The 24,795-nt window shown below is 41.3% G+C and overlaps 1 protein-coding gene across 2 annotated transcripts; it reads left to right on the top strand.

The window, feature by feature from the left end:
- The first annotated feature begins 1,257 nt into the window (after positions 1-1,257).
- On the top strand, positions 1,258-24,628 carry NFE2L2 (NFE2 like bZIP transcription factor 2). 2 transcript variants are annotated; one of them, XM_063162187.1, is made up of 5 exons: positions 1,258-1,281; positions 19,270-19,539; positions 19,698-19,793; positions 20,145-20,324; positions 22,218-24,628. In XM_063162187.1, exons 2-5 carry the CDS (start codon positions 19,273-19,275, stop codon positions 23,424-23,426), a joined length of 1,752 nt encoding a protein of 583 aa, XP_063018257.1. In that variant the 5' UTR covers positions 1,258-1,281; positions 19,270-19,272; the 3' UTR covers positions 23,427-24,628. The 2 variants fall into 2 exon arrangements, with proteins under 2 accessions (XP_063018257.1, XP_063018258.1); XM_063162188.1 differs by lacking the exon at positions 1,258-1,281 and adding an exon at positions 1,559-1,629.
- The last annotated feature ends 167 nt before the right edge of the window (positions 24,629-24,795 follow it).

Genomic DNA, 24,795 nt, shown 5'->3' with positions numbered 1-24,795 from the left:
ATTGAATTTATACACTTGAGCTGTTTTTTAAGTTGTAAAGTCACAGTCTTGTACCTTGAAGGGCAAACCTGAAAATGAGGTCTTCACCCTAGTTTTGTTTAAGTGGCACCAACAACCCAGCAGCTGTGCATACCCAAAGCAGGGTCTGAGAGAAACTCAGCACAGCACTCTGGCTGCAAAGCACAGAAACTAAACACCCGCAAGGGAATAGGGAGATTTATCAGGGTTAGTAAGAGTGTCCTAATTCCACACTATTTGGTTCAATTAGTCATTGCAAGTAGCCTCGGAAATGGGCTCAAGGAGTGATCAAAGGATCATGTGAAAGGCACATACTGTCATATACCATCAGCCAGGCTACACACACAATGGCAGCAGACCCTTTTCAAAGTGGTGCTCAGGGCACTGAATTGGTGAACTGTTTGACTTTCAAGGGGAGTTCAGTTTGCTCTCAGAGTAATGTAATTTACCATATAACGACAAGTGCTTTAAGTGAAAACACTGCAATAATTTGGTAACTCTGACACGTGTAAGGATGGCAGCCTGTGGCCTGTCTGCTCTAAGCATCCCCCCCTTACTTTTAGGCACGCTCTGGTACGTGCTTTGTTACCCCTGAGAAGTAGATGTGTCGCGGGCTGTGATGTGTTGTTTTAATGTGCGTTGCATATTAAATAGCCGGAAGAGGTTGATAAAATGGTATCAGGACGAGCACCATTGCCGCTCCGAGGGGAACCTCGCCACAGCTACCAATTCCAAATGCTTGGTGCGCGCCAACCCCGAGTCTCCCTATCTCAGTTTCGGCTGGTTCGATGGCTCCTTCGGGATCCCCTGCCCGGCAGCGGCAGCCGGCGCACACGGGGCTGTTCCCGGGGCTGCCCGCCGGGTTGCCGGCAGTGCTCCATTGCCGAACTCCCCGGCCTGGCCCGGAGCAGGGCCGCTCCTTCCCTCGCCGAGGACACCCGGAGCAGGGGCTGCCCAGGGGGCGCGGGGCCGCAGGGCTCGGCCACTGGGCCGCGGGAGGGGAGAGCACGGATGAGATGCCCGGCACGGCCGCCGCCGCTGCCGGGAAAGCCGCCGCCTCCGCGGGTCCCGCGGCCGCTGAGTGGCTGCGCGGCCGGGCCGGGGCGGAGCGGGGGGGCGGCCGCCGTCCCGGCGCAGCCCCGTCCCCAAACAGCGCTGAGGAGAGCGGCGGGAGGTGCCGGGCCAGCAGCAGCCGCCGCGCCGTGCGGGCCCTCGCTGAGCCGGTCCCGCGCCATGGAGACTGAGGCGGCCGCCGCCGCGCAGGTGAGAGCGGCGCCACGGCCCCGGCGGGTCCGGCCGGTGAGGGCGAGGGGCGGGGCGGCCATCACGAGCCCGCGGAGCACGTGGCGCGGGCCCGCCCCCCGGAACGTGCTGAGTCACGGTAGGGGCGGGGCCGCGCTGTCCGCGGGGGCCGGGCCGGGCCGGGCCGGGGTCAGCGAGGGCCGCCCGCAGCCGCCGCCCGCAGCCTCGGCAGCGCGGGCAGGGCCAGGGGCCGGGGCCGCCCCCGAGGGAGCGGCTGGGGAGGCGCCGGCGCCGCAGGGGCTGCCCGAGCCGGGTACAGCCTCGAGTCGCTGCCCCCGGCGGGCCCGAGCGCTCCGGCTTCGCACTCGGGTGAGTTACCGCCGCTTCCCGCTGCTGCGGCCCGGGCCCGCTCCCGGGCTGTTGCACAACCGCGGGCTGTCCCGGCTTCGCCTTGGGCTCCGGGTCAGCCTGGCACACGCAGCCCGCGGAGCCCGGCCCGGGGGCAGCCCCGGCACCTCCGCCTGCGGAAAGCCCCGGCGGGGCTTTGGGCACGGGGCAGGCGCAGCCGGAGCGGCCTCTGCCAGGGCGAGTGTCCTGGGGCTCGGAGGTGTTTGTGGTTCGTACTCGTGTGCCGTGGAGCCTCTTCTCTGGAAGCCTGGGGGAATTCAGTACTGTTGTGTTACAAACTACTTACACAAGAGCGGTGTGAATAGCTGAAAACATAATTGAACGACATTATAAATTTATATAATTGTGCTTTTCTTGGGCGTTTGAAATAGAAGCATATCCTTATCAACAAAATGCTAGGTTTAAGGAAGTAATAATTAAAAATTGTTCTGGAGCTGCTTTAATTCTTTTCATATCGTAAAATTAGGTCTCAAGGGTTGTGATGCTCTTCTGGTGTGTGCTGCTATGCATATGCTATGCAGTAGTTTCTTCTAACGTTGTCCATACTTTAGGATATGTAAGTGGGTGCTTCCTACAGGTAATATGACTTCAGCAGTATTGGATGTACCTTTTTCTGTTCATTGGATAGTTCCTTTAGATTCTTGGGCTGCTTGTAACACTGCTTGGCCATCTGTTTCTCTAGCCCTGGGTAGCACAGCCATGACCTCCACCTCGCCTCCTCCGTTTGTTGGCAAATACTACAGTAGAAATCACTGTCTTGGCCGGTGCTACGTAAGCACCGTGTGAATTTGGTTTTGCTTCTATTATCCAGGCACTTTCTGCCTCATTCCTGAGGTACTCTTAACAGACCAATTCCTGAGTATATGATTCTGTACCTTCTTCCCCAATCCACTGTGACTTCTCCTCCAGAAACCTCGCTTTTGTTACTCATTTGCTTTTGTCAAACCCTCTTCACTAAGCCACCTGTTGCACTTTTCCTATCTGAGCTCGGCAGCTGCTGATTGCTTCTCCTGCAGACCTGGCCTGAAAAGGCAGTGTGTTTCTTAGATAGCAACTTATCATCATCTTTGACATTTATAGTCCTAAATGTATACATTGAATGGAAAATTCACATTCCCAGTACCATAAAATGTTCACTCAAAATAAACAAGGGGAGATGCAGTCTGCATTTAGCTGCTCAGATTTTGCAAGCCAGCAGATGGGAAGGGTGTTCTTAGTGTCTGTGTACCTAGCAGTGAAGGTAAGTGTGTAGGGATTGATCAAACTCCTTAACCAGAACACAAAACCTCCTCTTTCAGCTATTTACTTCTGGGGGAGTTAGCAGAACTATTGCCTGCAATATTCCTGTAAAAAGTATTCCCTTGTTGTACCTTTCTGCCTGGAAGGAGGATGCACTTCTGTGCACAGAGGTGAAATGGCATGTTGCCTACATGGACCTCAAACCATCCAAGAAATAAGATTGCAGTGGAACAAGTGGTCTGGATGTTTCAAATAACACTTGAGAAGGCAGGACTTAGTAACTTTTCAGTAAATGTGAAGTTTTTGAAACGGTTTTCTGTAACCTTGTAAAAACAAGCCACTTAGTTATTAAATTTTGAGCCTCACGACAAGAGGGCAAAAAGAATTCCATTTCCAACACAATGAAACTATGGGTTGCACTAGATTGGAAGTAAGACTAATTGCAACAACTGGCAAAGCCAAGTGGACAAATAATTGAGTGTGCGTGCAAATGTATCTGTTAGGGTTTTCCTACCTAGAGAGCTGTCCTGAAGAGTCTCCAGCTGAATCAGTATGATCTCTTCAGTACAGAGGACTTTAATGAGGAATTACACATACTTTTCTTTTTCTTGACCTGCTGCATTAAATTGTCAAGTGAGTGGGTTTGTTTTTATTCTCTGAAAGCCTCTTATTTCCACGAGGGTACATTTTGTGGGAAAATTGAACAGGTACCCTGCTCAGGGCTGGCAGCGAGTCTTTGCTTTTTGGCTTGTTGCTGTTTTTGGTTTTTTTTTTTCTTTTAGTTTCTTGATAATGAGATTTAATGACATTATTGAATAGGAATATCTACTCAATGTATCTGTACAAACACCTATTAATGTACACCTATTAATGGATGAAAATCAGAAATGCCCATATTTCTAAATATATTGTTATCTACTAAAATGTAGGACAAGTTTGGAGGAAGTACATGAGAGAGTATCACAAGCAGTTCCTTAAGTAAAAATGCATTTATTTTGACATTTCCACTAGTTCTGTGCTCACCTTGCTATTTAGCTGAATTGGTAGAGCTTTCTTTCCTTCAAAACTCAGGAAATAATATCTTTCAGTGAAGCCAGTGTTAGATATAATGCTGTGTAGCATATTTGGCTGAAATGAATGTAGCCTAGCAGGAGCTGATCTTGTTGATCCATTCAGGAGACCAGCTAATGGATATTGTTATGAGTGTAGTAAATATCCATCATATGAATCCTGTTCTGTAGCATGTCTTTAAAATGTGCCAAGAAATTAGAGTTGTATTAAAAACTGGGGGAAATGCAAGGGCATTGTCTCAGAAAACCTGACTGTCTGACTTGAAGAAATTAATATTTAGCACTCAAAGTTAGAGAAGAGATTGGCTATAAAAGTTTTTTGGGAAATGTCTGAAAGAGACCAAACTGGAATAAAAAAGAACATCCATTGTAAGCAGAAGGCAGCTGGCTGTTCTTGTGTGCTTTAAAGAAGCTGAGATGTTTTTGTAGGAATGTGTGGGTGGTTAGGAAGGTTTGTGTTCACTTCCCGCTAATGTTCATGGGCAAGAATAATTTTTGGCTTTCTTTCTCTTACTTTATTATTTTTCTTTTTTAATTGAAAAAATAGAGACGTTACTCATCCTGGATAAGAATGCTGTAGGTTATGTATAACCTTGAAAGACAAGGAAATGGTTGAAAATTATTATTGTATCTATTGTGCACTTGAATACTGGATTGATTTCTTTTGCTTTCTTTACCTCTTAAGTTTGCAAAGCAGAAAAATACCTGTTTGATTGGTACTGCTACTTCTGTGATCCTGACTGAAATGAATGTAGCAATAGCATCTTCAATTTATTTTGTTAAAAAAATGTCAGATACCTTTGTGGAGTATGCTGGGCTTTGTGAGGTGATGTTGAGGACCACTAGAAGTGGAAGTATTTGTTCTGAGTAAAATCAAATCATGCTATTCCTTTCTAGAGTTTTTCAAACATGGTTGTAAAATTTTAGTGTATTTGCTCCTTCAGTAGAATTAAGAAAATTCAAAATGCTGAAAGCTGTTGGAGTTTGTCACTGAAAGTTTTTGGAATGCAGCAGACTTTATAAGGAGAATGATGAGAGTCAATTGCAGCCTCAGAAAAGGGTGAACTTGACGGAGAAGGAGAAAATATGGAAAGTCCAGATGAAGATGCCAGCAAATGATGCCACATGTGCCCAACCTGTAGCACTGGGTGTGTGACTCACTGTGAAGAAGAAATTCGTTTGATTTTTGTATCTTGAGCACTCCTTCTTTCTTTTTTTTTTTTTTCTCTTTGCAATTGTAAAGATAAGCTTTAAAATTACTAAAGCATTCACTAAATTTAGGCCAGTTTGTGCAAGTGTGGTGTATTTCCAATGATTGTCTTGGCTGAAGCCGGTGCAGTACAAGTTCAGGCAGTAACCCACTGGCATGAATTAAATATTAATCCCCTGCTGATTGAGTTGCAGCCAGCAAGAAGTCCTGCAAAGTCTCCGGGTTAATCACCTGGTTAAAGTTTGCTTTGGCCTCAATCTCATTCCAACTCTAAGTAACCTATTATTTTAATGTAGCACATTCCTAGAAAACTTGAAAGGGTTTGAAGTCTGTTCAGTTTTCTGATCCAGTTCATTATACCAAAGTTGGACTTAGTGCCACAGAATGCCGCTTTAGGTGAAGGGGAAAGAATATGACACCTTGGTCGGCTTAGTCCTTTCTCAGCAGTAAACTGATTTAATTGGTTTTGAAAACACTTCATTTGCTACCTCTGCAAGTATTTCAGTATGACCAATGAGAAATCATGGAGGAAGGAGGAGCTGGAAGTCATGACTTTGAATTGGTGTTATCCAAGGATGACTGATATACAGTGAACCACAGTGCCGCTCAGGGTTGCTCAACTGCAATTCTTTTATGGCATATTTGTTTCATTAAGGTAAACAATTAAACCAGCAGTAAGAACTGAAGGCAGCAGTGCTGTCTGTGGTGTATAAAACTGCTGAAAACAGTGGAAGGCTTATCTGGAACAGATACTGGAAAATGCCTTCAATTCAAGATAGGCTTTGTGTACTTTCAGCTTTCCTACCCAGTAACTGCTTTCTCTATGGAAAAAGCAAAGCTAGTGACAGTCATGTATTAATTGGCAGTAGCAAGAATTTAATTATCTTATAGTACTTTACTCTTTCACTTTAGGAAAGTTTAATGATAATGCTCTGTGCAGCACAGTAGTGAAACAATCAGAGCAACACCTATTTTTATGTATCTGTTATTTCTAGATACATATTTCTTAATTTTTCTTTACTATTTAAAATAAGGAAATTAAAAAATATATTCCCCATTATATTATCTTGTTTTAATATTCCTTTAGTTTTACTTTGACATGGGTATGCCAACAGTGGCCATTTCAAATGGAAGCAAAGTCTCTCAGAACCATACATTTAAATTAAGTATTAATTTGGCAGCATACATTTAAATTAAATATTAATTTGGGTAACCAAGCAATCTGTAGCAACATCTAGCACAGATAGAAGTGTTTAATTATTTGACTGCTTTGAAGAGGAGCATTTGTCTTATGAAGGATCTTCTGTTTTCTGTCTTTTGCTGGTTTGAATTCTTGGTGAAATATTTTCTGTTTTCTTTCAGTGACACATTGATTTTTCAATATTACATGTCAATACATTGGTTTTGTATTTGCCTCTTAATTTATATGTTAATATTCACTTTAATATTCACTTTGAAATACTTAGATTTTTGACATATTGTTCTGGAGATTTTGGAAAACTATTAGGAAAGAATCAGAGTGTTAATAACTGAAAGTTAAGTTAGCATTGTCCTACCAGCAGAGTATAATTGCTGTTCAGTAATATATTACTAAACCCTAGCACAAGTACTAATTGGCACAGCTCTAGTAGAATGGGTATAGCTTAGAAATAATACTTATGTGGCTGCAATTTATGCACTACAGGTACAGCTGAAGTTTTTTATTATGTCAGTTCAGATTTGTAATTTTGGCCTGATCAGCTGCAGTTTTTATACTGAGAAAAAGGAATATGAAACAGTGTTTGTTTATCAAAGTTATTTAGAAGGTGCTGTAAATGATGTAAATGATTATTAATGTTTTCTATCTTTAAATGTAAACTAAACCTAAACCATTTCATAAGGTATGTCTTAGTTGTGGATGCTGTTGCAGTACTGAGGGAGTTGAAACCACTCAACGTTGTACATGTCTTGCAGTTAGACTTTTAGCCTGACTTCTGCAGTATTATTATTAGCAATCTAGTTAAAAAAGAGAAGAGAAAGGGAAAGAAAGTTCCTTTAAGACTGAAGTTGCAGCAACAAAGTTATGTAAGATCAGTATGAAACCATCTCTTTAAAACCTTTTAAGGAAGTGTCCTCTGTATTGCTATGAAATGTAAAGATATCACCTTTTCCCTCCATGCCCCCACTTCTGTCTTGCAGTTTCAAAGTTTTATTGCTGTTTGCTGTATTGATTTTACATGCTGTCTCTTGTAAGTATTCCACTCCTGGAGACAGCTTGCGAAACAAAGTTTGCATACTTGGGAAATTGACTCAGAAGGAGCTTGGTTGATAGTGCCTGTGAGAGGAGGTTTTATGATTAAGGGTGTGTCTATTTGCTGTGTTTGAGAATTAATACCTACAAATTGTTAAAGCAGTGACTTTTCAACAGCTGAGTTATGTGAAAAGTTGCTGTGACTTTGGTTTGCTTCCTGCTCAGGTCATCACCACCGTTTTGCTGTAAAGAACTATGATAATAAGATTATGGGGGTTTTTGTTTGTTTGAAACCTTGTGGTAAAATGAGCATCTTGCTACTTATTTCTGTCATTAGAGTGGAAAGCTTCCTGTGCTGAGTGGGCTCCCCACTGGGAGATCCCCATTCAGAATTCCCAGGCAGCATGTGGCTGGTGCAGGTGTGCCCCTGGGAATGCTGCCTGCTCCCCCTGTGAGAGAGGGCCAGTTTAATGTCTGCTCTGCAGCCAGCCAGGGTGGGGACGCCTCATCATTTCTTCCTGCTGCCTCCAGGAGCTGCTTGCTTGAGTTACATGCTCTTGGGTAAGAAGACTGAATTTTGTTCTAAATCAGGGTATTTCCAGTTGGATTGCATGCAGTTATGTGACCAGATGACGTGGTCCACAGTCAGCTGGGTAGCAGAACAATGGACAAGAGAGGATGACAGGGATGAGTGGGTGGCTCTGAAGGCTGGTGCAGCTCAGCTCAGAAGGGTAAGAATTTTGGATGCTTCATGGCTGGAAGGAGAACATGGGCACTGTAGCAGCAGAGGTCATCCAAGACCTGTCAGTAGGGCATTCCAGCCCATTTTGTGACACTAATGCTTGACTTTACCACTGTCACTGGAGGAGTCACTGATGTGTCTGTACCAGTGCAGATAATGTAGTCACGTTCTTGGTACAAGTGTACTGTAGACCCTGGTGCATTCTACTGTGAATTACTTGACATGAGATGCATGGACATGTTTTCTGGTTTATGACACAGAATTATATTCACACTTGGCTGTGTTTCTGCTGTAGATGGGTCTTGAGATCTGTGTCATCCGAGGAATTTCTGGAAGATTGTCCCACTGATATTTGTAAAAGAAATCAAACCTGAGTAAACTTTTGAAACAAGTACGATTTAAGATGCCAAAGGATGAAAATAAAAGTAAGTCCCTAACAAAAATAGTGCTAGTAAAATAGCATAATATGAAAACCAGAACTTATATTTGAATTTAAATTATGATTTCTGACAGCTGGTCTTCCAAATTATTTAAATTTAATTATTTGGCTATGGAAATGCACATTGTATTAATGTGCCTTATAGCTGTGTAACAGGTTGTCACAGAGAATTACAGCACAATGACTTTTGATACTGTGCTTTCTATTTTGGTTTTAGTATTTGAACTAGAATGTTACCAGGTTAGTTCTTCAACTAGTATGAATTGTTGTGACTCAGTGAAATGTTGTAGTGCCAAGGAATCTTTTCTGGCTTGATTTGTAATCCTTTATCATCGATCACTTCAGGAGTGTAGTCTGTGCTGACCACTCTTGGGAGATTTTGCTCAGCTGACAGCTAGTGCATACATCTCTGGACATCTTTCATCTCTCAAAGTGTATTTTTGTCAGCAAAGTGAAGAATGGGAGCCACTTAAATAATAAAACTGTTAATGGAGTGCTTCGGATTATTCTGAAACTGTCACTAAGGTCAGACCCACAGAATCATCTTAAATTCAAAATGAAGCTTGGGATGAGAGTTTTTGATAAAATGGGCTATGAGTTCTCCTGTATACTCCAAGGGAACAGACATGGAAAAGGCCCCAAGGAAAATGGTAGGTGGTGGAGGCTCTTGATTTGGACAGAAGGACAGTTACTTATGGCAGAGTTTTGCAGTTTTGTTGCTCTTTTGAAGGTATTGAGCATTACTTTGGCAAGAGCTGTAAAACCATTTACCTGCTCTGGTTTATGCCTTGGAGGATGAATTAGATCCTTTTGCTTTCAGGATTTATAAATTGAAAAGTGAGGGTTGGAATGCAGCACACAGACAGAGCTTTTGTTTTCTGCCCAGTTATTGTTCACTTCCTCAGTGGGTTCACCTTTCTTAAGCAAAAGCTGTCATTGTGGAAAGAAATGATAAATTGACATGTAGATGCCTGACTTGTTGGCCCTTACTGAGCTTTCTGATTCAGTTGTTTAACTTTGCAGGACCTTCATGTGAAAGAGATTGCTGAAGCCTTTGTGTGGGCTGATGATTTCTGGAGGCTTGCTTTTTGCAGATAAATGTGTGGATTACAAGTGCTTAAGAAAATAAGTAAAATCTACCCTGACTTCATTCTATGGGTAGAAGGATAACTCAAGTATCTTGGTGTGGCTAGAGAAAAGGGAAAAGCTATATGAACTCTTTTCATGCAAATGAAATAATGATTTCTATGATGCTTTGTGTAAATTGAGGCAGAGTCTTCTTGGTCAATAGTGCAGGGTTGAATGGTATTATTCTTGACTGAAGTATGTCACTAATAAAGGCTGTTCACAGTGCCATTTAACCATGAATTACTCTTTTGGAAAAATATTGCCAGCACAGCTAAAATGTGCCCCTCTGGGTATCCCTTTCTCAAATCTGTTATGATTTTCTACTGCCCAGTGGTAAGCAGTTGAATAGCAATGTATTTTTGGCCTCTTTTCTGGGTTTGCTTTCTTTTCCCCTTGCAGAAACTAAATAAGAAGCGTATTAGAGGTTGAACACTCAGAAAACTCCCACCCTGCTTGTTTAGTGAGAACTGTGCACTGACTGAATCCCAGCACTGTCTGTATGGATTATGTATGTGAGAAAGGCATGTTAATTGCAGGACTGACTCACTATTAACACCTGTGCCCCACCGACTTCAGTGGGGACTGTGTACCCGTGTACTCTGGCAGATGCAGGCACATCTGGAGCAAACACTGTTCCCTGCAGTTTAACCCTATTCTTAAGCTTCTAGTCTTAAGATAGTACTGCTGGCTGATGAGGTGTTTGTGTGGAATTTCCTTGATGCAGCCGCAGCAGCTGTCTGTGTTTCTGAAGGAGCGCTGCTGTGTGTGTGCTGCCAGGACACTGGGTGAACCTCACTGCTTTCTAACTCACCAGGCACTCCAGTTGCTTGCCCCTGTAGTTGGGTGCACAAACAGCAAGAACAAAGTTGCTTGTGAGATGAGTGGGGTGGAGGTTGACAAGATGTGCCTCCCGTGGTGTTGGAGTGTGCGGTGTCCCCATCCAGGCCGTGCTGCAGCTGCAGTGACCCAGCTGGGGCTGTCCCTGTGACCTGCCCAGCCATCAGCAAAACGACAGCTGGAAATGGGGATTTTAAACTGAGATGCCAAGGCTGTGGAAACGTGTAGTACAAGAAAGATATAATCCTGGAGAATATATGGACCCTCAAACACACAGTATTCATGTTTGGTTTGAAACTCGCTTTTCCAAAAGGTGTGAAATCACAATAGTGGCTAATAGGTTATAACACAAGATTTATACAACCTAATGCCATTTGCAGTTTTTAGATTCTTTTCTCTGTTCTTATGTTCATTTTGCTTCCTGATTTGTTTGATTGGACAAAAGAATGTTCTGTAATTTGACTGGATCATGTTTCCCAGATGACTGAACCATTATTGTAAACAAATCCTCTTGTGTATAAACTAGTGAGTATCCTGTGGCAATGTCTGCAGAGTACATGTTTGGCTGGGTATAGCAGAATAGCTTAAAGATAATATTTTCTATATTGAACCTACAGTATTTGAAAAACAGTTACCTGTTAAATTAAAGTGGGATGCAAAGGCTTTTGAATTCCTGTGGTTGAAATATCAGCAGTATTTTTCTCGTATTATTTGTTTACGTATAAGGTTTTGTTGTTGTTGTATAAATGACAAAATTCAATAAAAGTCTGTTTCATTATGATGCTGTTTTAACTTGGGAAGGAAAAAATCCCTCCAAACACAAATAAAAGGCATTAAAGCCGTATTTTGTTTCAGGAAAAGCTAGTCTGTCTGAGATGGCTGCTGTTTGAATACATTTCAAAATGGCTTTATGTGGTGCAGTACTTGGTGATTAGACAGCAGCTAGAAAGTCAGCCACAGCAGGATTGCTCTCTCTACTTGTTGGGGCAGCACAGCAGAATTCTGTTGATGTATCAAGCAAAATCAAACAGACAGACTAAGCCACTCTTGGTAAACAATCCCGTATTTTTGCCGGCCTCCCAAGTTCATGATGCAACTTGTGTAATAGATTGTAACTTGAATACATATTAACTTTTTTGTGGTTATTGACTGAATTTTGTAATGCTGCTGATGCAAGATAAAGAAATAGTAAGTCAGTAACTCTGTTAAGCTGAAAAAAGGATTCAGAATTGGAGTGTAAGGGACTGCAACACCACCAGCCAAATAAACTGTGGAAAAGGGAAAATTGGATTAATACAATATAATCAAGACTGAAAAGGGAAAAGCAGAACCCATTTAACTAAAACAGCAAAGCTCTGAAAACATGTATGGCTCACTGCTTTAGATACACATCCTTCAGAAAGCACTTTGGGATGTCAAGAGTTTTAGGACTAATTTTGAAGAAGCAGGATGACAACCATGGCCATTTTTAGCTTGTTCTGAGCAGCCATGGTAGCACTTGTAAATATGGGCATAATTGAGTTTATTCAAGAAAAATTAATTGTAATCAGTTCACCATGTTAGACCTTACTCTGTCTTTTCTTTATGACTAAGGCAGAAATAAGGGAATTTGGAGCAAATAACAATGCATGATAGATCTGGTCCTCAGTACTAAAGGATAACTTTGGAAAAATCAGGTACTGGACAAAGAAAATATGTACCAATGTCAAACTAAAGATTTTGCTTTCTGTAAGCCATGCGAATGAGACTGTGGATTTGGGATTTCAATTTTTTTTTTTTTTTTTTTTTTTTTTTAAGCACATTGAGGTAAGATCAGTCCAGATCCCATTCAGCCTCTGGAAACCAACACTCTGTATTAAACTCCTACTAAACTACTGTTTTAAACCCATCATCTGAAATATGTATTGATCAAACAATTTAGAAAAGCACAGCTGCTTCTGGAGTGTCTGAAATAGATCATGAAACAGTCTTCTGCAGAAAGATTGGCAGCACTGAAAAGTCCCCTGATCTGTTGTACCATAAATGGTCACCTCCGAGCAGAGCAAAGTGGTGGGAGAAGGCCATAGATTTGTGTTTCTGCCTGTTGGTGATGAGAATGAGCCAGAGAGGAGAGCGGTGCTGCTGCTGCTGTGCCCAGGCTGGCAGTGCTGCGAGGCGCTTGCACATGCCCAGGGTTTTAAGGAGTGTCAGGGAGGTGGGGACTGATCGGTTTTGCAGAATGAGAGAAGACTTGCCAGAGTGAAGAAGTAAGCTGTGTGTGCCCTTCCCTTTCCTCTTCTTTGCTGTGTTTCTGATGTAGGTGTTTTCCTTTGCCTGCTTTGGTCTTGCTTTACTGTTAGCTTTAGGATTTGCAGGTTTTGGAATTGAAATAAAGCTAGTACATTAATGACCATAAGCAGCCTTCAACAGCTGTTTTTTATTGCAGTTACATTCTTGCTCATTTTACATTCTTGAGGCTTAAAGAAACTTATCTTTTCACTACACAGGGTGAAAAGACATATGTATATATACACCTTGCTTTTTACAAGGCATATACAAGGTGTATTTTCTCCCTGGCATTTGGAAAGCTTGCTTGCCATGGAATGCCTTCAAGAAAACCATCATATTGAGAACTGTATATATAACTTATAGACTTAGCCTTTGTTGATACCATTCCTGGAAGATGACATTTCAGGTAAAATGCATAAATAATCCACATCTCAGAGGAGTTGTTTCTGGAGTGAGGGTTGGGAGAATGGGTGAGTAATATCCAGAATTGTACTTCCAGCCAGGCAGAACTTCTCCCAGTCTTTGTCAGAGTAATGCCCTTAGACGAGGCTTGAAGTGAAGCTTAAGAGTGCTGGACAATCCAGCCAAGAAATTTTCAGCTAACCTAATTTATAGGTATAGAGCCTGACAACTAGACATTTAGTAAGATAGCTTGCTGTAATACAGTGGGAGGTACAGTCTGGACTATGAGATGTTTGTTAGGAGAAAATATAAATTTGCATACATAGACTTAACATTTCAGGAACTGATCTTACTTGGCTCTGTTGGGGCAGAAGAATGTGTGTTGATGAATGTTGAAGAATGAATTTATGGTGTAGAAGGCATGACTGGAGAACTAAATGCACAAACCTCACAATGTGCATGGACGGCATTTAACAGGTTTATTTCTACAGACAGGGAGTGAAAATTCTCTTGCAATATCACTTCTTTAAAGCTAGGGGTTTTCAACCCATTTTGAGTCCTTTCATAGGTAAGTTGGCCTGCCAGGGCTTTAAGAGTGTTTAGTTGCTCAGGTATCCAAAGACTTCAGGACCAGGAAGAGGAAATGGGCATAAAGAAAGAGAAGCAGGCTGGTGTAGTGTCAAAGCATACTGGTTTAGTGTCAGTACAGTCACACCAGTGTTAGGTGGCACAGGTATGAAAGACAAAAAAGCTCATCCCCTTCCATCCATCCAAGTACCTTGTTTCCTTCCAGATTCCTCAGAAGTCTTGGTGGGACAGCAGACAGCAGGGCAGTCAAGGATTTGACCTTGAGTATTCACAAATCTCAGGTTGCTGTCATGTGGCTTTGTTTGACAGCTGTCTGTTCTGTCACACTTCCAAACCCTCAATTCAGACATCTGAAATTGCTGTTGTACCCGTCTGCCCACCAGTGTTAGCAGCTTCTGTCATTCCCTTTTCCCCATTCTTCTTGATTGTTTTTAAAAAGTTAGGGGTTTGGGCTAACTTTATCTGCTTTCTGTGCTCCCTTAAACATAAGGCTTATGTGTCCAGAATTTTCTTCTGTAATTGTAAGATGTAGTTAAGGAACTTATCTTGAAAAATATTTAGAAAACAAAACAGTAGTTATGGAGATGCCAGAGATTATCTGAAAATATTAAATTATTTATAAATAATTCTTAAAAATTATTTGAACAAAATCAGTTCCTCTAGAGAACAATGAGGTGAAAACCTTCAGCTGTTGCTTCCACTGAGCTTTTCTTAAGTGATAAGATGCTGCCAGTATTACTTGATGGCCTCCTTTCATTCTTGCCTTGAACTGTCTCAGGTCCTTGAGCCTGTCTCACTTCCAAGACTTTTTTTAGTTAAAGTGGAAATGTAAAGTGCTTTTTTCTTCATTCCCTTCACTTTCTGGAAAACATAAGTGATAAGAGCAGAAGTGAGGGATACTTTGCTGTGTCTGTTTCTGTGGGTGAGCTGTAGGAATGCTTCCCTGCTCCTCGTGCAGTGCTGGCCTGAGCTCCCTGCTGGATGCAGTAGCCACTGATTCTGTTGCTCTTCTGCTGACTCCTGCTGGCATGGGAAATCATCTGTGTTTGTGGGGTTAGGTGCTAACACATCATGGGAAAGGAAAACAAATCCCGGTTTGGTGCGAGATTCTGCTCGTGTTATCTCAATTTATGGTGCAAAAGGCATGACTGGAGAAGTAAATGCACAAACCTCACAATGTGCTCTGTATCCAGGGAATAGCTTACAATGGGTTGAAGGTGCTGAGATTGTTTATCTGCTTACACTTGAGCTGCTGGATGTTTCCATTCTAGCAAGGCTACCTGTGAATGGCTCATATTCCAAACAGCACCAAAACCAGTCAGATAAACCAGACAGGGATGAAACAAAAGATTAGCATTTTGTTTAAAGCATGGAAGTCAGTCCATGAAAGTAACACGAAAACAGGGTCTCTTTCCTTTGTTTACCCTTCTGCAAACATTTGCTTAGGAGCAATAAGAGTTAATTGTCAAACTTTACAATGTAGTCAGAGATTTTCTCATAAAATGTATAACAGACTCTGCCCAGATGGCAAATGCTGATATGTAAATCTAAAACATGAAAATTTCCATTGAGGGCCAGATGGTGGCTTAATGTGAATTGTTTAACATTTATGTTTATCTTATTAAAAGTGCCTTTATATGTCCAAACTAAGCTATCAATGTGGTTGGAAGAGCATATCACTAAATGAACAGAAAAATCAAACCATCAGTACAAGGCACCTCCTGCTTACATGGATCATGGGAAAGCAAACATGTCCTCTGTTGGGAGAAGTGTTTCTCTGTCTTCAAAATTGTGAAGAAAATCAAACCAAAATCAACCAAAATCAAATCACTGTTTGTCTGCTTGAGAAAAGTATTAAACCCATACCATTTTTTCCAAAGTTAGGAATGTTGGATGGCAGTAATCCCCAGGTTGAATCCCACAGTGCACTTGCCCTGGCCGAGGTGTTGGTGCTCAGAGGAAGGGGCTGAGCTGCAGGCGAGGGGGAAGCGCCGGCTGCAATCCCTCCTGGGCACAGGCCGGGCTCTTCCTGCGGCCCCTTGGCTCTGCCAAGCCCAGCATTTCCTCTGATGCAATCCAAGGAGTTGCACAACGGAGGAAAGAACAAGTGGGTGCTTGTGGAGGCTGTCACATGAGGCTGTGCCTTTGCTGTAAATGTGTCTGATATTCAGGGAAGTGGTCAGAAGGGCAGCAGGCAGCTCTGGGTCAGATGAATCTTTCACAGGACTCTCGGTGCACGTGTTCCAGTTTAGAGGCCACTCTGTGCTCACTTGTCTCTCCAAATGAGTCTTTCTGAGACCAGCACATCATGTTGAGGCACCTAAACACCAGCGGGTTGCCCTCGCACAGGAGAGGAGGGCACGTTTTAATAGCTTTAGTTTTACACTCCAGGCATCGAGTACACAGTTACTCCTGGGATACTTTCACAGCAGAAGGGGGAAATTGCTTCAGTGGTGAACCTGAGGTAGAATGCCTGCCTGTGTGGGTACCTCTGTGTATGTGTGTGCTGGAGTTGGACAGGGCAGGGAAATAAAGAGGAAGACTGTGGGGAGGCTAAAGGAACAAAATTGCAAAATGTTTGCTTTAGACTGCAAGGGTTTTTTTAAGAGTTCTTTGCCATTACCGCGTGCTTGTGGTTGTGATTCATTCCTCAGTGAATCACTTGTCAGTGTTGACTCCCTTAACTTTAACCTGAGGCTTTGGACTAATGACCACAATACTTTTTTTTCTTGAAAAGGGAAGTATTACTAAAAGCATTGGTTGAAATTATAGATAAGTGTTAAGTGGCAGGTTAATATTTAAATCAGTGTGCTGTTAGATACTACATATCAGCATATTGACCAGAAGAACACTCCTCCATATAGCCCATTTATGTTAAGAGTAATTAGTTGAATTGTTATTCAAAGTTAAGACTAATATTGCTGTATTTATGTACAACTTTTCAGACTGAAAATAGGAGGGCTCTTTTTCAGTTACATGGTGGTAGCAAAAACAAAACAACCCATCCTTTTGGTTTTAAGTGTCAGTAGCACAACTAAATAAAATTTACAAGTGCTCCTGACAAGCAGTGCCCTCCAGGGTTGAGCATGACACTGTTTGGCCAAGCTCAGCTGTCTGCTAGAGATAAGACACTGACCTAAATATGGTCACTTGAAAAATAGTGACAGGAGCCAATCAGTGCTGTCATATTTGTCAGACAACAGCTCAGAACCTGACCATCTTGGTAAGTATGCAAGCATATTCATTCAAAAAAGAATCCTGAACTGGCTGCTGCACACACCAAGTGGTGCACAGGCACAGCATTTTCTTTGGTCAGCTGGTGTCTTTGGAGACATCCCACAAAGGAGCAGCACACAAAGCTACTTACTTGGATAGTGAATGTTGTCGTTAGAATGGCTGAAAAAGGTAATAGCTGGGTCTTAAGTTTTTGTACTAAGGCTACATGGATTTTCTTGCCTTATGTAGCTACAGAAAGAAAAACTTTGTTTTTCATTATTTAACCTGAAACTGAGCACCAGTTATGATATTTTTGTGCATTATACACACACACACACACAAAAATCTTCTGAGTCACATTTTTAATGGTGCTTTGTAAATGAATAATTCAGAAGTGAGCTCTAAAATCCAGATCCTGCAGTTTTATCCAGAACATATTGCAAATGCTCAGAGACTAGGAAACACTTTTGGATCTGCTGCAGGAGGAGACACTGAGCAGCTGGTAAACTACTGGCCCTTAATGAAGCTATACCATATTGCAGTATCTGCAATTACTGCAGAACTTAATTAGTTCATTTTACCCTGCCAATCTGGAAAGACCAAACATTGTCTTGGGCAGCCACTGTAATAATTTCAGCTTCTTCATTGCTGGCCATTAAAGCTGAGTTTGGTCTCTCCCAACAAGGTATATTAAATATGTTTTAGATTTGGAAGTGCCCGCATTGTGTTACACAAAGATATTTTACGTAATTACCCAATTTTAGTAAAAATACATTTTTTTAGTTATTAGTAGAAGTCGTTCATGCCATGTGGAATTGAGGACACTGAATTGGTTTGTTCAGATGTGGACTTGGCCTGAAGCTTTTTGCCATAGCTGTTGTACAGACATGATCATTTTGAATGGCAGCATGAGCTGGCATACAGGTTACTTTGCTTCTCTATTTGAAAATAACCTTTAGAGGGTAGGGAATGTTTTAATTTTATATGATGGCAAAAAATTCTGTCTTGGGTGTAGAGCTGCTGAGTGAATCAGGAAGGTTCTGTTTAAATGAAATGCAGTGTTTGGTGTATTACTCGTACAGTGTTAATCTGATGAGGATGCCCAACACTGAACATTATTTTCACATGCTGCCCTGAAGGGTAATTTTAAGCATAATAAAATCAAAAATTTCCAGGCACCAGCTAAATGGTTGGCATTTACCCATCTGAGAAATGTGACTAGCAAATATTAAAATTCTGTATCAGCAGGCATACAAATTAATACATTTAGACTGTTAGAGTGTTTTCTTCATAGAAGAAAATACTCTAGACTTCAGCCCTGAGAATATTGACTATTTGAACAGTAAAAACTAAAACAGAAGAATCTATTAAGCCCCTTGCCCCCCCCCCCCAAAAAGCCGTGATGCAATAAATTAAAAGTAATTGTAGCCATAATATGTATTAAGCAATTGCTCTTTCCTAAATAGCAGAATTCCATTTGGACTCTGTCATGAGCCAGGGGCCAACTCATTAACAGTATTTGAGACCCTGCAAGCACTGTTTATACTCAGCTGCTCCAAACCAGCCACATTTAGAACATCAGCACAGACTAAGCTTTCAATTAAAATTTCTTACTAATAGTCTTAATAATTGTCTTTAGTGTTAGTGATGTTATGTCACTTGGGGTCTTTGAAACCAGATTTTCCTGCAGCTCTGAAGCTCTGTTCTGCCAATCTTTAAGAGTAATACCAGAATGGAACATTACTAATCCAAAATACATTCTGCGTGGCTATTATAGTTACTTCAGGAAGCCTCCATCATGTTTTTAGGCAGCTTTTGCAGTTTTACAAGAACATGTGAAAAAAAATTTACATGGTCAAACTTCTCAATTTCTCTCTTTTCTCCTACTTCCTTTGTGACAAATTCATTCTGTATCTTCATGTTTTCTATGAGACAGGTCAAAAAAGAAGGATATATTTATCCTCTGGCCAGTTCCTGTATTACCTTACCAGTTGTAGTAAATTCTTGGTTTCTGTGAGCCTCTGTGTGGGCCACAGAAGGCAAGCCACCAGATCACATACTTCAGAAAGGTCATATAGAGCCGAGTTTTATTTTGGTAATTTTGTAGGATTAAGAGAATAAGCTTCAGTTACATGAGTCTACCCATTTGACACAGAGATTTAAAGCTTTGCTATTGTTCTAAACCAGTTCTGCCTGGAAGGATCTTGCTTAAAAAAAGCATTTCTGTTGCAGGACATGAACCTGATTGACATCCTTTGGAGGCAAGATATAGACCTTGGGGCGAGACGTGAAGTGTTTGATTCCAGGCAGCGGCAGAAGGAGTATGAACTTGAGAAGCAGAAGAAACTTGAAAAGGAAAGACAAGAGCAGCTCCAAAAAGAGCAGGAGGAAGCCTTGCTGGCTCAGCTGGAGTTAGACGAAGAGACAGGTGAATTCATTCCTGTGCAGCCAGCTCAGTGCATTCAGTCAGAAAATACTGAGCCACCTGTTGGTTTCGCACAGGTAAACTCCAGTGGTGTGAGTGTGTTTAACCCTTTGTCCATTCACAGGAAGGCATAATGCTAGTGGCTGCCTAAAGTGAATTTGCATGTGTTGCTGTAATGGAATATCTTCTGTTACTCAAACATGCAGTAACCTTTTTTCATAACTTTCCTATTTAGACCACAGAGCCTTCAAAACCAGAAGCAGAGGCCTTGTCCTTTGATGACTGCATGCAGCTCTTGGCAGAAGCATTCCCGTTTATAGATGAGCATGAGGTAAAAATGCACAGTTCAGTGGTTTCATGGGTGCTTTTCCACAGGGTCAGTCTCATGTCTTCTCTGACTAAGATTTGTCTTCACCATAAGACTAATTTGTGGTCTGAGTTTTCTCCTCAAGCTGGCTTCAGCTGACATAAAGCACTGAGAAGGCTTGAGCCTATTTTTATAATACTCCATTGTATTAAAAAAAATGCTTTCCTTAAGAAACACCTGTTTGTTCTGCAGAAATGATGCAGAACTCCAAAAACTAGGTTTTTGCTTTGGAAAATGTACATCTGTTTTTTTGAGTGTGTTTTTTAGTTAACATTGTTTTGTTCAGGTTTTTAATTATTTGTTTAAACCCTTCAGGCTTCTTCAGCTGCATTTCAGTCACTGGTTCCTGCTCAGGTCAATAGCAACCCAGCCTTTGTTTCTTCTGATCAAACTCAGCCACCTGAATCCCCTGATCTAGTACAACCCACTGATGCAGAGAATATGCAGAACATAGAGCAAGTTTGGGAAGAATTACTGTCCCTTTCAGAGTTACAGGTTAGTATAACAAGTACCCAAAAAACAAAGCATGTTCTTTTTGGAGGACTACAGTACTTTGGAGAAGACAGTACAATAGCATCTGAAGAGGTGCTGGCTGTGACTTGGTTTCTACACCTGTAGGATGTTTATATGTCAATATAAGCTTTAATTTTTTTTCAAAAAGAATATATTGAAAAACATGTAGAAAGCATGAAATGAGTTGTTTATGGATAAACCTTAACAAAACACTTGTCAGTCAGAACTTCCTCATGTTTGGCAAGTCACTGTTTGCCTCTGTGTGATACAGCGTGACCGTCAATAAAATGCAGCTGCTCAGAAATGGACAGCTCTGAGTCACGGATCTGCAACAGGAATTGTTTTCACAAGTGTTACTGTAAATGTTGGGGGCTTTTTGGAACTGTCCAGTTGTGTGAATATGATCGCTTTTGCATTCAAGTTTTGTCTAAGGAAAAGGTTTTTTAAAGCTGATAATAGAATATATATTTAGGTACACAGAAGAGTCAAGTATATTTATATGAATGCTGTTCATACATACTCAGTAAGAACAACTTGTGTAATGTATGTGAACTGGATATCTCAAAGGAACAAAAGAGTCACTTCGCTAATACAGAGAGTATGTAGGGATTTTTATCCTATGTTTATATTTCTGTTTTCCTTATATTTGATTATAAAATTGAATAAATTTATTTTCAAATATATTACTGTAGAATGTCATCATGCTTTCCAGCATGCTGCTGCTCTACTTTATGCTATTAATACAAGAGGTGATTACTTGGTGGAGTGCCCATAAATCTGAATTATATTCAGATATATTTCAAAAAACTAAAACGAAAATTTGCAAAGCTGATTTAGCTTTTTCCTGCCACTCTCCCTCCTCCCTTCATCTTTTTATATTTTTTATGTTCTTCTAGTTTTCTAACCTGATTACTGTGTTAGGCTTAAAGAGCCCACATAAGTACAAGGGCAATTGGCTGTGAAGAGGCAGCAGTGATGGTGAAAATAAGAAACCAAACATTAAGAAAACAAACCAAAGTAATATATTGCAGTAATTCTGAATAGTAATTGAATAATTTTCTTGAAAAAAAAGATAATTAAAATAAGGGCACTGCCTTGTACAAATTATGTTTAGAGAAGTGGAAAAATAGAGCTCTCACATTGAAATTCTTAGCTTAAGCATTGAACAACCTCTAGTTAAGTAATTCCTGGGGGATAGCAGGCCTGTTTATTTCAGCTTCAGTTAGGCAACTGCCAGCTCATTATAAAGTTGTTCTTGTAGCCAGTGAAAGCCCATCAGTGGAGCAGTCTGACACTCACACTGGTGTTAGCCAGCTGAACTAATGTGTTTGCCTGGCTCCATGTTAGCACTCTTCTTACTTCACCAACAATTACATTGCTCTGTGCTGAAAGCTCCTTCATTCAGTAAATCCTAGAAGAATCTTGGTTTTGAGGAACTGTGAACTAATAGTTCTAGAAGTCATTGTTTACTGTACATGCTCATTAAGTTTCATTCAGGAATTTTACATTTCTGTACTCATACATTCCTAGCAGTGGTGCTTGTGAGAAGTTCAGACCTGGCAGCAACTAGCAATTGCAGTTTCTAAATCACATTGGAATGGGTGTCTTCAGCATCTTGCTCTGAGCCTGAGAGGCTCTGCTCTCTTACTCTAAAATGCTTTGTCCAGAAGAAGTTGTGTTGTGCTCTTGCTTTGGTATCTGTCATCTTCTTTGATTGCCTCTTCATAGCACAAGGGTGCTGCATCTAGACAACAACGGTGTTAAAAAAACCCCTTATGTCCATGTTGATTGCTATTTAATGCTTTTGGGTTATAGAAAAGGATTTTATCAATTGCAGACGTGTTGCTCAACTTCTCCCTTGCATTACCCATCTAGTGCCTGAACATTGAAAATGATAACCTGGCTGAGGTGAGCACAGTGACAAGCCCTGAGACCAAGCCAGCAGAGATGCACAACAGCTACAGTTACTGCAGCTCGTTACCCATGCTGAAGAAGGATGCTAACTGCAGTCCAGATTTCCTGGATGGTATGGAGGGCCCCTTCTCGGGCATTTTACCACCAGAAGACACCAGCCAGCTGAGTGTGAACTCTTTAAATGACACATCCCCTTCAAACCCTGATTTCTGTGAGGATTTCTACACCACGTTTATTGATACAAAGGTGAACGGTGATGCAGCAGCAACGAACACTATCAGTCAGTCCCTGGCAGAGATTCTAAGTGAACCTATTGATCTTTCTGACTTTGCACTGTGTAAAGCTTTTAATGGCAACCACTCAGGGACCAGAGCAGAATGTAACGATTCTGACTCTGGTATTTCACTGAATGCAAGCTCCAGCGTGGCGTCACCAGAGGACTCTGTGGAATCATCTGCCTATGCAGATAAGACTTTGGGTTGCAGCGATTCTGAAATGGAAGATACAGATGGTGCTTCTGGAAGTATGCTGCAGAGCAGTGCTGGTCTGTACTCTTTGCACCTCCAGGATCGGGTGTTTTCTTCCTTAGGGCCAAGCACTCAAACATCGAGTTTGCCACATACAGCCACACCAAAGAAAGAACCCCCTCCTGCTCCTGGCCAACCCAGAGTTCCCTTCACAAAAGATAAACCTCCAGGCCGCCTTGATGCTCATCTCACAAGAGATGAGCAAAGAGCCAGAGCTCTGCAGATCCCTTTTCCTGTTGAAAAAATCATCAATCTCCCTGTTGCGGACTTCAGCGAAATGATGTCTAAGGAGCAGTTCAGCGAAGCCCAGCTTACGCTTATTCGAGATATACGCAGGAGAGGCAAGAACAAAGTGGCTGCTCAAAATTGCCGTAAAAGAAAACTGGAAAATATAGTAGAACTGGAGCATGATTTGAGTAACCTAAAAGATGAGAAAGAAAAATTGCTTAAGGAAAAAGGAGAGCATGACAGGAGCCTTCATCAAATGAAAAAGCAATTCACCACCTTGTACCTCGAGGTCTTCAGCATGCTACGTGATGAAGACGGAAAGCCTTACTCTCCCAGTGAATATTCACTGCAGCAAACTAGAGATGGCAATGTCTTTCTTGTTCCTAAGAGCAGGCAGTCGGGGACTAAACTTTGAAGGGCAGTACAGCTGGTTCCTGTTCTCTGAGTTACTAGTTTTGTATCATTATCATGGTAGTTTTTACTGTGAGGTGGAATGCAGAATTAAGTACTATTTGTTAAGTAAGTCTATGCAATGATAATTTTAAAGTTGTTGATTAGTTTATGGAAAATGCAAGTTGAAAATTAATCAGATAATGCGAATGGGCGTATACAAAATTTTTAATCTGACTTAATAACAGACATTTCCTTCTTATAGCACCACTTTTGACTAGTTTCCATATATATGTAAATATTTAAATATACCATATTTATATACTGTTCCTATCTATTGTTATATTCATAGATTTGATATATATTAAAAATGATTTTAGCCTTCTGAATATAATTTCTTGCAAGACAACCAGGATGGCTTCTTATATTTTTTATAAATATGCAGTAGTGTTCCCCATTTTTCTTACACATTTATATTTGCTTTATATTTAATATATTAATTTAGTATAAAAGTTGACACTCAGTGTTTGATTTTGCCTTATCAGCTCAGTAAAGTTTTTTAACTCTACTTCATACACATTTATTTCCCTAAAGGAGAGAAATCCTTGCTAGTTTTCCAAGGTTAAGTCTTCCTGTAGCATCATTATCAATCACACACCAGTGTCAGCATTTACCAATGCTTCATTCAGCTTTTTTTTTAATAACCTTTGGAAAGACCATGTAACACAAAGTTTCAAGTCTATGCTAAGCTCACAGGTTTTGTTTTCCTCCTTGAACATTATGTAAATTCATGAGATCTTTCTTCCAAAGGCATTTAAAATCTGTTAGAACATTGCCATCATTATGCCTTTTTGAGCTAAAATTTCTGCAGGCTTTTGAGCACTTCTCCTAGAAATACACTACTGTGCCTATGACTTCAGTCAGTGAGCATCACCTCTCCCTGCTGGTACTTTGGTGCTTATGGAAAACTGCATACTAGCAGCCATCCACCTGCCCTGTTTGAAATCTCTGCTCAGTGAATTGAAATGCTTTGTGGAGTTCAAATTATGATTTATAAAAGAGTCAAAAATGGGCAAATAAATAGCATGGTTTTGTTTACTATTCAAAAAAAACCTCATTGCACTTGATTGTTTTGGATTTTTTCAATACATAAAATGTATAATTTGTAAGACATGTTGATCTGAACATTAAAAACTATCTTCATCCCTGTGCAAGTTCTAAAAGGCATGCTTGATTTGATTTTTTTCTTGCCATTGATGGGTGGGCACTGTGGGAATGCAAGACACTGCTGCCACTTAAAGCAAGAGGACTAATCTCTATTTGAAGATGGCAATTTTGGAGCATAGGCATCAAGAAGCACACCCAGCCATGGCCCCAGACAGTCAACACGGATA

Source organism: Melospiza melodia, chromosome 8 (genome assembly GCF_035770615.1).
Source record: "Melospiza melodia melodia isolate bMelMel2 chromosome 8, bMelMel2.pri, whole genome shotgun sequence".
Classification (NCBI taxonomy): Eukaryota; Metazoa; Chordata; class Aves; order Passeriformes; family Passerellidae; genus Melospiza; species Melospiza melodia.
This window is presented reverse-complemented; position numbering and strand designations above follow the sequence as displayed.

Excerpts from the sequence above, each read along its gene's own strand:
- NFE2L2 (XM_063162187.1), top strand. The coding sequence starts at position 19,273 with ATGAACCTGATTGACATCCTTTGGAGGCAAGATATAGACCTTGGGGCG. Across the intron at positions 19,794-20,144 it reads CGTTTATAGATGAGCATGAG|GCTTCTTCAGCTGCATTTCA; the intron begins GTAAAAATGCAC and ends TAAACCCTTCAG. Across the intron at positions 20,325-22,217 it reads TGTCCCTTTCAGAGTTACAG|TGCCTGAACATTGAAAATGA; the intron begins GTTAGTATAACA and ends TTACCCATCTAG.